The following is a 17,931-nucleotide window of genomic DNA, read 5'->3' on the forward strand; positions in this document are numbered from 1 at the left end:
TGCCCCATTGGGAATGGAGCAGATGATTCAATTGGTCTTTTCTATTTTTAGCCTCAATTACCATAATCTTCACGGAGCTTCTGTTTGTAATTATTCTTTTTATTTGTTGGCAACATGCAAACATACTGCCCAGAATATTGCCAATCACTCAATTACCAACACCATCAATTCCCAGTAATACTCACAGTCTCCTTGTTCAGCTGCCCAAGCAGACCAGGCTGCCACTCGGCTTCTGACATCCACCTGTGTGACAGTACCTGGGGGAACAGGAGCGGGCGCTTTTGGAGGTGGAGGAATAGAGCTGTCAGCTTTGGAAATCATCCTAAAGAAATATAACAAACCAGAGATGAAGCTTGGAAAAAAAATGCTCTCCCTTCTAATGTGTTATTGGAAAAGGCAAGTGGGCGTACGGAGAAATCTCAGATACGTGACATGTCACTCTTTGTCAGACGTAAAAAGTTAGCAGTACACAGGTCTGTCATTTGTAAGTAAATTGAGCATACTTGAAAGACTGCTCTGTGATAAACTCTTTCTATGAATACTAGGCATCACTAACGCAGTACATATGAGAAACATGCACAAGGATACCAAGAAAACTATCCTTTGGTCATATGGAAAAGCCTTATAGGATTTAATGGAGAATTATACTCTTTCTACATAAGAATGTTCAACCAGGCTATATAATTCGATAGCAGAGATGAATTTAGTGGCTGGGACATATTAGGCGTCAGGCCATCACATGCAGAGTGGGGTAGCCTGGAGTCTTCATTAGAAGTAAGCTGACAAGAGGGAGCACCACAAATTCATTATCAAGCCGATGATTTCCTAAGCGGGTCTGTCAACCGCCTATTTCTTAAAGCTGAACTGATGAAACTTAATGATGAATTTGGAGGTGGGGAAAAAAAAACCTACCAACATTTAGTCTGACTCTGCTCACTACAAATGCAGGATTGTCCTCTACAGTACATTTTCTAGCATTTTATCTTGTACAGTTTTAAATACCACAAGCAACAGGGCTTTCCATCATTTTCATTGGGACACTATTCAGCAGCCTGAGAGACCTTATTGTCCAACAGGTTTCTCCCCCGCCCCCACCATATTAACCTTATTTCTCCCCCCCTCTGAATTCTATCTCATTCCTCCTATTCACACCCTTCAAATATTGGTAAATATGTGTTCTGTTTTATTTGTCTCTAGATTAATATATTAAACATTAAATCTTCCTTCCAAAGTTAGTACCTCCAGTCATTCTTTTTGTTGCTCTCCATATCTTTGGGATAATTTGGTATCCAGACTGAGGCCATGTCCATACTGTTTCGGCATGGCTATGCTGGGATAGCCCCCTAGTGCAGCTGCTGCAGCGTAGGCCAACAGAAGGAGTTTTTCCTGCCTGCATACCACCACCTCCCTGACTAACATCAGCTACACTGACAGAAGCACTCTTCTCCCTTATAGTGATGCCTACACTGGGGTTCTGCCAGCACAGATATGTTGGCTAAGGGGTGTGATTTTTTTTTTCTAGCCGACATAGTTATGGTGGTATATGTTTTAAGTGTAGACCAGGCCTGAATGCAGTATTTCTGGAGTAGTCATGATTGTGCCATATACAGAGGGACTATTATCTTCTTTCTCTGTGACCTCATGCCTGCACGTATGATGCCATAACGCATGGCAAACTCTAATCTGCCATACACTGTCTGCCTTTGCAGCCTTTATAGCATTACAGCTTCCTGGGTTCTACCACACAACATTGCATTTCAGATCATTTTCCCCCAGATGCGTTGACTTTCACTTTTCCAAACTAAATCTCGTTATTTTAATTTTCTGCATTGTTTCTAATGTTTCCAGGTCCTTTGGTATTACTACTTTGTCCTCATACCTGTTGGAAACTGCTCCTAATTTAAGACATGGTCTTGCACACACAAATGCAGCCATTTAACTTTAAGCCTATGAGTAAAGTTAAGCATGTGCGTGAGTCTTTGTAAGCTCGAAGCCTTTGTTATTATATGTGAACTCCATGAACATGCTGCTTACTCCCTCTACCAGATCATTAACTTGTGTCTATTTTCCCCATCAGTACAATGGTGAAATTAATATATAATTATCTTTGTACGGTGTTTTGAGAGCTACAGATGAAAATTTTTATAAAAGCTAAGCATTACTTGGAGATTTTTTCAAAGGCACAAAGGGCAGGTAGGTGCCAAACTCCCATTAACTCTCATTCACGCCTTTGAAAATCTACTCTATTGTTTCTGAATCCCCATGATACCTCACTTCTGTATTAATCAGAGTTTAAGGCCAGCAGATCATCTAGTCTGACCTCCTGTATATCACAGGCCACCAACAGCACATAGCACCTGCGCACTAAACCTAACCACCAGAATTATTACAGCCCAGCGGAGACTAGACTATTATGTGCCACAGGGAGAGAATAGGAGGGACAGAAGTGCACCAGTGCCTGAGGCCCCCAGAATGCCAGGAAATCGATTAAGTGAGATATACGCAGATGATCCTAGCAAGCAACCTGCATACCATCCTGCAGAGGAAGGCTTACCCCATCCCCCAATCACGCCTTCAAGGCCATTGCCAATCTGACCTAGGGGAAAAACTCCCTCCTGGCCCCATATATGGCAATTAGTTCGATCCTTGAGTGTGTGAGCAAGAATCAGCCAGGAAAGCACCTGAAAGAGACTATGCTTGGTACCTCCTCACAGCACCAACCCACCCCATCCAGTGTCCCATCTCCAGCTGTGGCCATCTCTGAGGATTCAGAGAAAAGAACCAACCAAACAAACAACCAAAAAAACCCAGAATACATTTGGAGGGGGCAAAAGAAACCTGTCCTGACCCCTGCAGGTAACCATTTGAAGCATGAGGTTTTAGGAACATCAGACATTAATCTTCTCTGAATTCAATGCACTCCACTCCCCCACCCTTAACACATCCTCTCACCCACTAGAGGAAGTGGCAGCATTTTCCCAACTGAACACAGTTATGTATAACATTGGAGTAGGAGAGAGTTAAGAACAGAAGTTGTAAATTCAGACAGTGAGAGAGAGAAATAAATCAAACTGTTGTCCCTGATGGTAGGTGTACACTATCCAGAAGATTACCACAAAATAGTAAAAAATAGTAGAGTTGGGAAGAGGAGAATGGGGGAGAAAAAGAAAGGATGATTTTAAATTACTTTCTACTAGACTGTTCCTGATACTACCTGGAAGGTTTTTACCTGAGCGTGTCAAGCCTCTTCTTTTGTTTCCCCCCTTTGCTGTCGCTGATTGCACTTTCAATATCTTCATGAATAAAGCTAGCCTGCAGGGACAGAAACAGATGTTACCTGGCTGCCAAACACTTGAGTTGTTAACTAGGCTAAATAGATAGGATTAAAAATATCCACCTGCTTGTTTTTGAAACACATTTAGGTCCAGGAACATATGTATCAAAAGAATTTTCTTTCAACTTTATTTTCAATACAGTTAGAGAGAGAGACGCAGTGCTACTGTCTGGATGCTGATACATATATCAGTGTTTTGATATCAAACTGTGTTCTGGTGTGTACGTTTGCAATGTTGTTGTAGCCGGGTTGGTCCCAGGATATTAGAGAGACAAGGTGGGTGAAGTAATATCATCTATTGGAGCAACTTCTGCTGGTGAAAGGTCAGAGCTGAAGGATTCTGAAGTTCAAAAGTTTGTCTCTCTCACCAACAGAAGTGGGTCTAATAAAAGATATTACCTCACCCAAGTTGTCTTTCTGGTGTGTATATGTCATTTAAGCTGAAATGTGCCTGAACAGTTGTAATTATTTCAAGTCAACAATTATTGCCAGAGCAAATGATTTCTTCTTTCCTACATGATGATGGTATTATGTTAAGTTTTCTCAAGCATGTTATTCAAAGGCATTGCACATCAATCAACAAATAGCAACAGCACTAAAGAGAAGAAAAGGAATGGTTGAACCCGGGATCCCAACCTGGGACAGCTCCAGCATCTACACTGCCTTATGTGGGCCTGAGTACAACCACCCATATCCCAGAATTCCTAGTACCCAAAATGTGGCCACTCTAGCCCTTTGTCCGTAATGTAGCATGTGAAAACTTGACTGTCCACTAAACTTGGCTGTCCAGAGGACAAAGAAAGTTGGCCCACAGGATTGTGGAATACTTTTTGCAGACTCCCCGAGTACAAGTCCAGTGGGGCTTGAGTCAGGCTCATACCTGCCACCCTACCAGGATCCCGGGACCCTGGATCCGAGCCCTGGGTTATCATGATGTGTGTAGGTGAAAGCGGGGTTAGGTTTGATCCTGAATTTGAACCTGGGCTTACACTGCAGTGTAGACATACCAATAGGGATTGCAATAAAAAGATTAGGAAAAAATGAGATGGGCAGGGAACATCCTTCAGTATGAACTTCACTACTAACTGAAAACTGAATGTATATAATCTCAGAGCTTGTCTGCACTACAGAGCCTTTGCCGGCTTAGCTATGCTGGCAGAGTCCCCCTAGTGGAGATGCAGCAAAAACCAACAGAAGTAGATCTGTCAGCATGCCACTGGTCACACAATTAACCCCAGTCATCTTCACATCACTATCGCTGGAACCATTCCAAATGTTTATTTGAAGAAACTCTACCATGTGATTAGTGTTTTTTTTTTTTTAAAGGATACAATAGGGTGACAAACTACTATGAAATAAAATTAAAAAGTTACATGAAATTACTTATCAGAATTTGAAGAAGCAGTACAAATTATATTACTGCACATGCCGAAATTGAGATGTACAATCCTAGAAATAAAGTCAAGTACTTTTAACAATTTTCTTTACTCTAAAATATTGCTGGCTTATCTTAACTGGAAGCAAACAAGATCTCTCTTCCTCTTGGTTTTGACCATCTTACCTAGTAATATTCCCCCCTCTCCCGCTCTAGTTTTCTAATAGAGCATAAGCCAATATTAGTCTATTTGCTTGCTTCCAAGCCTCTGATCAATATAAATGACGCCAGCACCTTCTGGTGACTAGAAGTCTGCCTCAGCACAAATCATTTGATGTCCTGCATGGGGGGAGAGAATACACGTGCGTAGAAGAGATTTAACTGCTCAATGAGAAAGGAATAGATGGAAAGGAAAAACGCAGTAAGAACAGATAACATTTCTCATCAGCTTCTACGAATTTGTAATTAACTCTCTTGAGCTATTTTACACCATCTTCTTAAGAAACAGTACCAGTGACTATTACTAACATATACACACAAACCTCAGTGATCTGCGAGCCTAATTTAATAGCTAAGCCTTGAACCTTACCCTCCCAAAATGCTCTCTCTAGGAAAGATTTATATGGGTGTGCATTCTACTAAGGTTTCACATATCTGAGATATCATTACCCTTAATGAATATACTATAGTATATTTATCATCATACTAAGAAAACTTAGTATCATCAATATATTCATGTTAAAGTACAACTGACAGAAGAAAAGAACAAAGTACATTTTGTGAGGCGGTATCATTGATTTTCCTCCTCACTGTCAACTCACAAAATTACGAAATTCAAGCGATCTGCAATGGGTCCGTATTATTGCTTTACCTTAACCTCATCGCATTGGAAAAGATGAAGATCTGGCTTGTTTTGGGCTGGTTCTTTGCAAACTAGTGCAAGAATAGAATCATAATTGCACGTGTTCATCACAGCTTGGCAATGTTGAATTGTGCTCAAAGGAAAATTCTCCAGTTCATTCTGCAGGGGGGGGAAAAAAAATCTTACATTTCTGGTTACCAAAAATTCAGAGTCTTGATCTCTGAAATGCTGCTGCAATTTCATCCAAACAATGAAAATAATACAGCGGTAATTAAAATAATATAAAAAAAACCTTCAGACACTCTTTTTCCCGCTGACTCCCTTCTTCTTCCTTTCTGAAAATAAGAATGCCATTTACAGACCCTACCTTTGATTCTAAGTCCACCAGACTGACAGCTTTGTCATCCACTTGAAGAATCATATCTTGAGTCCACACTTTGCCCTTGGCATCCAGCAATTTCAGCTTTCTTATTCCATCATCCACTGTTATCATAGCCTCTTTCCGGTCCAAAACAAAAGTGGTCAAGTGCTGATGATTGATACATGTGTAAAAAAAATGTACACACATTAAAACTCATTTTCCAAAACCAAATGTCTGTAGTATTTAAACTGTAGGGAAACAGGATGACAAGCCATGCATTTAAAAAAGAGTGCCTTTATACATGACACATCCCATTGATGATAAGCTACGATTTTTTATTCTATAATGTCACTTAAAGAAATCAACTGACTACTATAACCTACAATTTATTATCCTCTATCATTCTGTTAGTAGTTAAACTGCCTTGGATATTTTGACATTTTTCAGGCATCACAATCAGGATTAAAAAAAAAAAAAAAAAAAAAATACTCTCAGAACATTAATTTACCATGCATGACAAGTAGCAGCCTGGCACCTCTGGAAAGTGAAACAAGCAGCAGCACAACAGGAAGCTGACCTATACTCTGTTAATTTGCCCCAACCCTGACCTGGAAGGTCCTCATATTTCTGTTAAAGCTGACAACTAGCATACTAATAGCAATGATATGTTGTTCATTTGTTTCTCATAGAGACACCTTCTAGATAGATGGGCCACTCATTTCATATAGACTAGAAAATAAATATTTTATGGTATCATTTTGTTCACTACCAGCCTGGCATGTATTTTATTTTTAACCAGTGGCCTGTGAATGAAATATTATCTCACTGCCATTGTTCCGGATCCATCCAATTTCCTTGCAGTTATGATTTTGCTACATTTCTTTTCTAACATGTCAACAATGCATCAAATACACAGAATGGTATACCTATTAACTGTGTAACCAGGACAGTGGATATGGCAGCTGCATAAGACCAAATAATATTAACACAGAAATGAAAGGGAATTTAAACAACTCAAAAGGCAAAATAAAATTTAGTAAAGAGATTATACTGATTGTTCACATGGCAACGCTTGCATTCCAAATACATGCAGTAATCTTTATGCCAATAGAGTACCAATACCTAACTTTAATTTCTAAAGTAGCCAAAACCATAGAGTCAAAAGCAACATAAGTATTTCTTTGCAAACAGATTGTGAAGGCGATCTGAGCAATAGAATGTAAGATGATGCTGAGAACCATCAAACATGTAACAACTTACACAGGTTCTGAATTTAAAGCTGAACAATGAGGAACTGTGAATTTATGGCATTGGCAGGACCTAATTTAGTCCCACAACAGTGCTGCTTGGTTACACAACAGAATGTCTACTGTCGTATCAGAATAAGGCTGTAATATGAGGTCTTATATTTTAAATTGTCTTATATGACAAAGGATCACAAAGTGCTCACAATATGTGAGCATCCAGGACTTGCTTCCATAGGTGCCGACTCCGTGGGTGCTCCGAGGCTGGAGCACCCACGGGGAAAAATTAGTGGGTGCTCTGCACCCACTGACAGCCAAGCTCCCCTCCACTCCCACCCCACCTGAGCACGTTGCGTCCCCGCTCCTCCGCCTACCTCCCAGAGTTTCCCGCCCGGCCACCGCCAAACATCTGTTTGGCAGCATTAGGATGCTCCGGGAGGGATGGGGAGGAGCAGGAATGTGGCTCGGTCAGGGGTGGAGGCAGGGAAGAGGTGGAGCCGGAGTGGGAATAGGGGCAGGGAGGGGGCAAAGTTGGGGCGGGGATTTTGGGGAAGGGGTTGGAAGAGGTGGGGCGGGAGGGGCATTGAAGGGGTGGAGTGGGGGTGGGGTAGAGGGGCGGTCAAGCACCCACAGGAAAGCGGGGAAGTCGGCGCCTATGCTTGCTCCCCTGCAGAATTTAAATGGATTTACTCCTGGGGTAGAACACGACATCAATATACAGTAATTCTGCTCAGCAGTTTAGGACAGGAAGCAAGAGATAAACTCTGCATTGCAAAGTAGGGAGAATTTGGTAGGCAGAACGTAATTAATCATAACAGAATGTAGCTAGCCCTGAGGTTAAGACCCCTGCTGTTGTGAATACCAGTCTGAGCTCTCTGATGATGATGATATTTTATCAAAGCCTCCATTTTCCATATCATCCAACATGGAGCTTCAGTGACACAGAGCATCTCAACACTGTGCCTGAGGACTAGAAGGCAACAAGCTCAAGGAGAAAAGCACATCACCTATTGAATTATCAACATCACTTCCTGAGGCACCTAGATTTTGCATAGACACATCCCTGCCCCCTGCCAAATAGTAACTGCAGGCAATTCTGCTTTGCTCATAAAAACTGACACAATTGTAGCCCATTGTGGTCTAGCTGCAGGATCTAAGACATAATCAAATGTATATTATACTAAAAGTGACATTTGCCTGGCAAAACATTTTAGATGATGTATATGTCTTCAAATCTATGGACACTGCTTGGGGGGAAACAAATCATTGCATATTATGTAGAACTGTACTAGGAAGAGTAAACTAGACCTTGCATTTTACCCTAAAAATTGTGTCCAGGCATTTGCTATTTTTCCAATTGGAAATCTCAGTCTTACCTCCACATGATACTGTGAAGTTTCGGATATGCTGCTGGCACTGTCCCGTGCATAACTCTTTCTTTGCTCTAAAAAATAATAATTAAGAGAGTAATTATTCACCTGCTTCCATGTTGTGCTGAAGCTTATATCTTTTAAAAGTGTCTCAGATACCTGTCTCAGATACCCCACAATATTTTTATACAAATGCAGAAAAAGAAAAGCTGTTACTTATCATACTCAAAAGGAAAAGCCTTCACCTCATTGTAGCCCTGAGCACAATATATATCCACATGAACAATACCATGAAAAAAGCCAGTAGGAGGCAAACAAAAAGCTAGACTCAACACAACAATTCAGAATACAGCAGGTTATTGGCATTTTAAGTATTGTTTGAAAATATGGTATTGTAAAGTTTGAATATTAAATCTTTGACTTCCCACTTATGTAGCTAGCAAAACTGGCTTGGGGCTTTTCGTATATGCATTAATGTACTATGAAACCAAGTGTGCCTTGTTATATATTACTACTCTATAGCTAAAAAGCCCCAATAATTAGCAGAAAAAAGTCCTAATCAATATCTTAAATATCAGGACTGACTATTTTAGAAATTATTTTAAAAACACACAAATCTGATTTGCCTTTCTTTCTTTCTTCCCAAATATTCAAAATAAATGAATTACTGGTGTAGAAATAGGCTGAGAAAGGACAAATGCAGAAGATGCAGTACAGAACTGCCACACTGAATTACTCTAAAAGAAACATCTTATATTCTTCTGACTGTTATATAACGCTGCAAAATCAGAAATATCATGTTGGGTCTATTTTATGCCAGTGGGGAAAAAATAATACATATGACAATGTCATAATCAGTGAAAAAAGCATCTCATCTTAATTTAATACAAAAATATTCTTAATGTAATATTTGGACCTTTACTCATAATCACTGAAGGGCCTAATATTTCTTTCCTTTCTCGGGCAAAAGTCCCAAGTGACGCTAATAGGAGACCTGACAGGATAAGGTTTTCAGGATTTAGTTTTCGGTATTTTTGTTTTTTTAAATAATCAATTTTTCTGCCTTAAGATGAGATAAATGAGCATTTTGATGAACTGGGTTTCAAGCTGAGAAAAACTGATATGTACAGCGTACATCAATTTTACCATAGAGACAACTTGTGCATTTGTGAAAAATGAAGTGTGCTATTGTGTTAATAGTCTCCGAGAGCTAACTACATCAAAGCACTACTTCAACTACTAAAAATGAAGCCAGGTTTGGGTTGAATAGTTATTTAAGACCTTAGGGTCTATAAATTATGTAGATCTTTTGGGAGGGCTTACAGCAGAAAAGAATGATACCCATTGAGGTCTTAGACCAATGTAAAACAAAGGGCCTTCCCAAACCGTGTTTCTCTACATGGGTATTTCAAGTCAGGTAGAGTGTGGGTTTAATAACTCAGGACGCTTATGTTGCAAGAAGTGAAGTACCCTCAACTCCCATGATTTCAGTGGGATATTGCTTAGCAGGTGATAGTTAGCAGGAGGTACAGGCCCATAGTTTCATCGTGTCTGCGCATCTCATAGAAGGCAGTAGTTACAGAGAACTCTTGGTAGCTTGCTGTCATTCTTCCCAGAAGGCCAGTGTTGCTTACTGAAATAGAGCCACCCAAGGGCAATTAACTTACAACAGTTATTCAGTTTGTTTTAGTGAGATTAGTCTGCAGTACAATCAACCAAATACCAGACTACTGTGGATTACCAGAAAATGCATGTAGGATGGTGCACAAGGGCATACTGTAAAAAAAATCCCCATCATCTGCTCTAATTTACTTAGAAACACCAAAACAAATGTCCTTGGCATTTAATGCTTTAATTTAACTGTTACTAATATTTTTGCTTTTGCAGCATATTACTTATTTTCAGACGTGTTTAAAAAAAAACGCAAACACACACCCCACAAAACACTCAATAAACCACTTCTATTTCATTTGCTACCTTTCTTTTTTTGTTTGGACGATGATCTGAAGAAGTAAAGTCCATCTGTTCCTAACAAAACAGGGGAATTAAAAAAGCAATGTCTGATTTAACCCAATAGCTATAATTATTTCTATCCGAAAGATGACAGGGCAACAGTCTTAACTTACTAGCTGTAAAGGAATAATTGGATGTCGTGCAACAGGAAAGAGGACATGTAGAAAAACCACTGCACGTTCTGATTTACTGAAAGCTTGACCCGCTGGGCTTTTTCAAACAGAAGGTTAAATAGATTAACGTTTTTGCTTTCACCAAATTAAACCGGGACAAGGAATTTTACATCTGCTGTAAAGTTTGTAAAATTAAAACAATATTAATTAAAAAATATTAAAATATACACCTCTATTATACTTATACATTAAAGAAACTCTGGCTTGCATGGTGGTTACACTGCATTTCGTTTAAGGTCATAACAGGCCAACATGCAACTCTTCCAAAAGGTGGCCTACGATCTTTAGTGTGCACAACTGCTAAACACCTTAGTCTCAGTGCAGGGGTGGGCAAACTTTTTGGACCGAGGGCCACATCTGGGTATGGAAATTGTATGATGGGCCATGAATGCTCATGAAATGGGGGTTGGGATGTGGGAGGGAGTGAGGGCTCCAGCTGGGGGTGTGGCCAGAAATGAGGAGTTCAGGGTGCAGGAGGGGGCTCCGGGCTGGGGCAGGGGGTTGGGGTGTGTGGGGAGGGTGGGGGCTCCAGCTGGGGATGCGGGCTCTGGGGTGGGCCTGGGGATGACGTGTTTGGGGTGCAGGAGGGTGCTCTGTGCTGGGACCGAGGGGTTCAGAGGACAGAAGGAGGATCAGGGCTGGGGGTTGGGGCGCAGGAGTGGGTCAGGGGTGTAGGCTCCGGGCGGTGCTTAAATCAAGCAGCTCCCGGAAGCAGCGACATGTCCCCCCCTCTGGCTCCTACACGGAGGTGTGTCCAGGCAGCTCTGTGCACTGCCCCATCTGCAGGTGCCGCCCCTGCAGCTCCCATTGGCCGTGGTTACCGGCCAATAGGAGCTTCAGGGGTGGCACTTGGGGCGGGGGCAACATGTGGAGCCCCCTGGCTGCCCCTACGCGTAGGAGCTGGAACGGGGACATTCCTCTGCTTCTGGGAGTCATGTGGAGCCACAGCACATGTGGAGCGGGGCAAGCCCCGGACCCTGCTCCCCAGCAGGAGCTCAAGGGCCAGATTAAAACGTCTGAAGGGTCAGATGTGGCCCCCGGGTGGTAGTTTGCCCACCCCTGGCTTAGTGCAAAGATAGCACCTCCAAAAGCACTGTATGGCAGCAGCAACAAACATGTCCCCATCCAACAGAACAGCACAGCACTTTCGGTAGACAAGATGCACGTGAAATGTTTTCAGCCCCAGGAAGATAATACTTTTACACTGTTAATTACCTTTTATATATATATATATATATATATATATATATATATATATATATATATATATATATATATATATATATAAAAGGTAATTAACAACTGGTGTGGGCACACACTTTACTCGGAACAGAACCAAAAAAAAGCTGTTTATAAAAATCAGAGAATTGTGAGCAGAGCTCACAAATATCTATATTCATCACTCACTATCATTTACTATCATTACAGATTCAGGAGCGTTTCCTCACAATTTTTTAGATATCTACATGTGTGTGATGTTTGGCAGCATCCAACAGTAATCTCTATCTCAATTACGAGGGGCACTCTGCAGAAAATATTTGGGAGGCCAGTCACCCAGCAGAGCCTACCTCACAGATGATTTTGTATGGCACTAGATAATGGATATAATAAACATTCCAGAAGCAAAAGTAGAAAGCTTGAAGTTCTATTACAAGGAGAAATTAAGAATTCTATTGGAGAAGTGCTCTTATAGTATTTTCCATCATGCATTATATAATCCCAATTTGCTCAAATCTGTCTGGCAAAAATCAGATAGATTCTACCAGATCCCAAAGATTTACGTAACACTTATTCTCTCAATTATGGTTAAAAACATTAGCAGAAACAATCACTGCACTGAGACTTCTCAACCTTTAGAGAAAATATCTGCCAGAAAATATATTGTACACTTAGAGCTGTTCCAAAATTTGGCTTCTAATACATATACATCCCAATTTCAGCCTAAATACTGGTAGTCATTTCTGGCAGAATAATTTTTTCAAATACCCATTTAAAGCTCAATGGTTAGGAAGCTTCACTCCCTTCCCTGACATGGCCAACTCAGCTGCTTATTATCCAGTCTTCCTCAGAGCCAGTTCCCAGGGACTGCCCAGGATGGGTTGACTGAAGGAAAAGCTATAAAGGAGGCTCATGAGCAGACAGAGTCTCCATTCTTGACATAGACATTAGTGTCCAGAATTAACCATTTCCTGAGGTTTTCCTTTTTTGGTAACTTCAGTAGAAAAAAATCAATTTCAGTCTATGCTCTCCTAGGGCTTTGCTTGCATTTTATGGTTCTTCCTGCAAAACCCTTTAATCCCTGACCCTAGTTTGCATTTCCCTTCAAAAAGGGCTACACAAACAGCTTTATATTCTGGATTGGAGCTAATGTGCCCTATATGGTCTGGCTTCCAGCATAAATTAGCATGAGTCAGCAGAATAGCTCCGCCGCTCCTTGCAGGGACCTTAACTCTGAGAACCTGTCACAAGACTCCACTCCTTTGGTACTTGTCCTTCTCAGTTCCAGGTTATACCCTTCCACTATTGTCAGACTTTTCCGCACAGGGAACATTCTCTTTTGTACTTCCCTCATAGGGCAATTACTCTCATGCCCTTTTTTCTGGGCATCAGAGGTCCCTCCTGCTCCAAAACTACGAAATTCTCTATGAAGGAAATTTAAAAAATTAATAAATAGTTTAGGGTTGATCAAAACATTTTGTTTCAATAACAGTCTTGTTATGATGTCAACTTTTTATGTTGTATTATGTTATATAAAAAGTCATTTCAAAACAAAAAACTAAAATGTCTCATTCCAAAAATGTCAAAGTAGGATGTCCCAACATTGCTGGAACTTCCCCCTCCCGATTTTCTTTTTTAAACAAAATATCCAGTGAAATTCACAATATATTTTGATTTCAAGAGAACTGCAGATTTTGACAGAATATTCCTCCAATCAGATCCTTTTAGGAATTTGATTTCAAAAACAGGCTCTTGTTTTTGAAAATGTTGGCCCAAATCTTCCCTTAACCAAGATCAAGATGATAAATAATGTAGAGGGTTTGTCCCATTAAAAAAACAACAACAACAAAAAACCCCACCTTTCATTTGCGAGTGTTAGGAATTAATTTTTCATGGTTTTTCCTATAGTAATCTCCAGACTGGATTACTGCATCATCCTCCTCACAAAGCTACTCTTGAGGCCAGTATGACTGTATGATGTAATAAGATGTTTGCCTGTCTGTAAGATGTATGAATTTTCTGCTATTTGATTAATACAACCCTTTTCTCCTTTTTCATTAACTTACATCTACCATAAATTTCCTGGCTTTCAAATTCAATGTTTGAATATTTCCTTAAGTGATTCTTTTTTAATTAAATACATATTTAACAGTAAAAATTATTTATAAAACACCCAAACTGATTCTGCTAGGGATGGACTAGCAGCTTGGTACAAAACAATTTTCTATTGATGGCATATATCACATTGGTAGATGTGTAGGTTAACGAGCCCCTGATGGTGTGGCTGATGTGGTTAGGTCCTATGATGGTGTCCCTTGAATAGATATGTGGACAGAGTGGGCAATGGGGTTTGTTGCACGGATAGGTTCCTGGGTTAGTGTTTTTGTTGTGTGTAGTTGCTGGTGAGTATTTGCTTCAGGTTGGTGGGCTGTCTGTAAGCGAGGACTGGTCTGTCTCCCAAGGTCTGTGAGAGTAAGGGATCGTCCTTCAGGATAGGTTGTACATCCTTGATCACATGCTGGAGAGGTTTTAGTTGAGGGCTGAAGGTGACGACTAGTGGCGTTCTGTTACTTTCTTTGTTGGGCCTGTCCTGTAGCAGGTGACTTCTGGGTACCCTTCTGGCTATGTCAATCTGTTTCTTCACTTCAGCAGGTGGGTATTGTTGTTTTAAGAACACTTGATAGAGATCCTGTAGGTGTTTGTCTCTGTCTGAGGGATTGGAGCAAATGTGGTTGTATCTTAGAACTTGGCTGTAGACAATGGATCGCGTGATGTGGTCTGGATGAAAGCTGGAGGCATGTAGGCAAGTATAGAGGTCAGTAGGTTTTCGGTATAGGGTGGTTATGTGACCATCACTTATTTGCACTGTAGTGTCCAGGAAGTGGATCTCTTGTGTGGACTGGTCCAGGCTGAGGTTGATGCCACAAGGACTTCTCATTGTTTTTACTTATTGCTCTATCCACTTTTCTACTTCTAATTTGACTTGGTCCTATAACCACTTCCAGATATTTGATTAAATGTTACATAAAACTCAGTAGAGCCTTAAATTAAAATTGATCTTGTTTCTATGAATACACTTTTGGAAACTCTTACAGCAGCTCCAAAAGATTGACACGGACATTTCTTAGGCTCAGGCCACACTGTTTTTCTGTCTAAGACTAAATACTTACGATTCTCTGATGTGCTACTGGAATGAAATCCAAATGTGGAAATTAAAGTATCTAATTAATAGTCACTAGTATCATTTTGACAGCCATACAGCAACACTGAAGTGTTTGCCATTTGCCTGCCTATTGCAAGTTATTTCAATAAGAATATTTCTCATGGTGACTCTTGAGAATGAACTATGGAAGTTGTTGATTTAATGAAAGTTAACACTTTTCCCTTTATGCTTTCACTCTCCATTGTAATCATCTTGTTTCCCAGGTCCAGCTCATCAGTTCCCTCCACGCATGAAGAGAGTTATTAAGGCTCCACAACGGGCACAGCCAGATAGAATTAATACAAGTGTCAAAACCATTGAGTTTATTCTATTTAATCAGATAGTCTCTCTCTTCAAACCACGTTCACATCCAAAATACTAAACTTGTAGAAATGTAGTTTAGCACCAGTACCACAGGTAATTTAAACAGTTGAAATGCCTAAAACAATAGCTACCTACAATAATTTTTTGATGATGGTAAGAAAAAGAAACACAGATTTAAGTCAATCTATTAATTATGCGCCGCAGCTGAAGAAGTCTAATCAAAAGAATTATAACAGCATAGATCTAAAAATCATATCACATGGTAAGGTAAAGTCTTTGTACCACTTTACTCATAGTGTGGGCTCTCTGACTGGCTAGGAGATTCACTATTCTAATCTAGACCGGTGCTTATACTACATTTGTCACCATAGTATCTGAGTGCCTAGCTGAATCCCTGTCTGCTACTATCTTCTCAAATACACATAAGAACACTGATTAAGATGGGATTGTAATTCTTCCTCTGATGTGGACATGTTTACAGTTATCTGTGCCTTTGGAAACTCCATTAGTGTTGTCAGCTCTCTGGAATGTATTGTGATTTTTGCCTCTGCTGCAGACAATCTTGTGATGACAGGAAAAAGTATAGCCTTCATACCATTTGGGGGAAGCAAACAAGAAAGAGGGAGGGACTCCCCTTCGCTCTGGCCTGGAACCCAATGGAAGGTACATTCAATTGCAAGCCCAAAGACTCAGAGTTCTAGCCCCAGCTCACTTACTGACTGCTGTTAATATTTTTGTGCCCTTCACAACTTACTATGAACCAGAGTTTCATACTTTAGGGGGTAGCTATCACTCATGAGTTTCACGGGTAAGACAAGCCAGAGCTTGAACAAGGTCCCTTCAGGAGGAGCTATGGACAGAACCCAGGACTCTAATGTAACAGTCAAGTCTCAACCACTTTGCCAAACAGTCTTTCAGAAGGAACATGACAAATTAGGTGCTTGTGCCACCCACACTAACAGTGTGGCTCTGTGTCACCCTCTAGTGGCTAGACGACATATGATGTCTATGATTCTTCTATTACTTTCATACTAAGACACATCATGTTCTTTAGCTCAAGTGGTAAAGGCTCATGTTTTTACATATAGAGGTCTCAGGCTCCATTCCAACAGATGAGCCAAACAGGAGTGATGTTATATTTAGCTATGCTTTCTGTAACCATAAGGAAACATTCAGCTCACAGAGCCGGAAACAGAAATCAAGAATCCCGATGTCTAGTGTTCCACTGCTTAGGAATACTTATTCAATCCCAGGGCAATCTAGGTATGGTGCATATGTGTTTCTCCCCATATGGGCTGGTGCACAGAAAGAATAAAAGCATTGTCCCCCACCCTTCACTTATTTCACAGTTTCATAGAGTACAAGGCTAGAAGGAACCTTTGGATCAGTCTGACCTCCTGTTTACCACAGGCCATCAAATTTCATCCAGATACCCCTATATTATGCCCAAAGACTTTAGTTAGGTCAAAATATTTCAGTTCTCAGGAAACTGTGTGCCACAGGTAGAGAACAGGAGAGACCAAGGTACCACCAATGCCTGAGGCCCCTGCAATGGCAGGGAATTGAAAGGTGAGATATGCCCAGATGTACACGTGCACTGGGAGAGCGGGGAGGGGAGGACTATTTTCACTGATGGGGCTATCCTATCTGTGCTGCAGCCGTGGAGATAGGCCTGGGGGCAATCGTTGCGATGACTGTGCACTGCTGGGACTGCACGTGCATGTAGACGCACACCAGGAGAGTTACAGGCATGCTAGACAGACCACACAATGGTTAGCGAGCCAAATTTCTCTCAGGTAGGCAGTGCTGAAAGGACTAGACAGATTCAAAATGGTTTCTGCCCTTTTGGATAAGGGACAGGGCCAAAAGGATTATGCTGATTGGGCCTTTTTGGATCAATTATGGTTTGAGAGAGAGAGATACACACACACACAATTTAACAAATATAAATATAAATATTAAGCCTTTTATCATATCTGTAGCATGCCTAGCTCTATGGATCCCTTGACCTGGTTGTGACTTCTTGGAGCTTGTAATTATACAGTGTACAGTTTAAAAGCCTTCCAGACTTTGCTTTGCATTAAGTACTGAAAAATATGAAAATTCACAAGCAATTTAATCCCTACCATCTAAGCATCAGCACAATTATAATTACTGTTCTTTAAATATAAAAACACATGGTTTATTGAAGTGTCCTGAAGAAGCTAGAAATTTTAGACTCCAAAAGGAAGTATGTTTCATTATTAGGCACATTGCTGAAAGATATGATCAAACAATTTATCGTGCACCATCAACTCAGTTTTGCAAAAGAATGTCATTGTTTTATCATCACTCACTGGCAAAAGCCCAGTGCATCATCACTATTGGCTCCAAACTGAAGCCACAGAGCTCTTGTGACAACCAGAAGCAGTTCCACAGGAGACAGATGGAGAAGCTAACTTTAGAACAATAGATA

The 17,931-nt window shown here is 40.7% G+C and overlaps 1 protein-coding gene across 3 annotated transcripts in view; it reads right to left on the bottom strand.

Annotated features, from left to right (window-relative positions):
• EPS8 (EGFR pathway substrate 8, signaling adaptor) overlaps positions 1 to 17,931 on the bottom strand; it is a 78,382-nt gene that overhangs the window by 50,675 nt on the left and 9,776 nt on the right. For 2 of the 3 annotated variants that reach the window (XM_065411684.1, XM_065411675.1), the window contains exons 3-7: positions 8,553 to 8,620; positions 5,939 to 6,100; positions 5,581 to 5,730; positions 3,230 to 3,312; positions 186 to 322 (exon numbers count right to left, since the gene is read on the bottom strand). In XM_065411684.1, the coding sequence (XP_065267756.1) occupies positions 186 to 322; positions 3,230 to 3,312; positions 5,581 to 5,730; positions 5,939 to 6,100; positions 8,553 to 8,620 (600 nt within the window). Of the gene's footprint in view, positions 1 to 185; positions 323 to 3,229; positions 3,313 to 5,580; positions 5,731 to 5,938; positions 6,101 to 8,552; positions 8,621 to 17,931 lie in introns of those variants that run through there. The other variant, XM_065411692.1, reaches the window with a different exon arrangement.

This window comes from Emys orbicularis, chromosome 1, assembly GCF_028017835.1.
Source record: "Emys orbicularis isolate rEmyOrb1 chromosome 1, rEmyOrb1.hap1, whole genome shotgun sequence".
Classification (NCBI taxonomy): Eukaryota; Metazoa; Chordata; order Testudines; family Emydidae; genus Emys; species Emys orbicularis.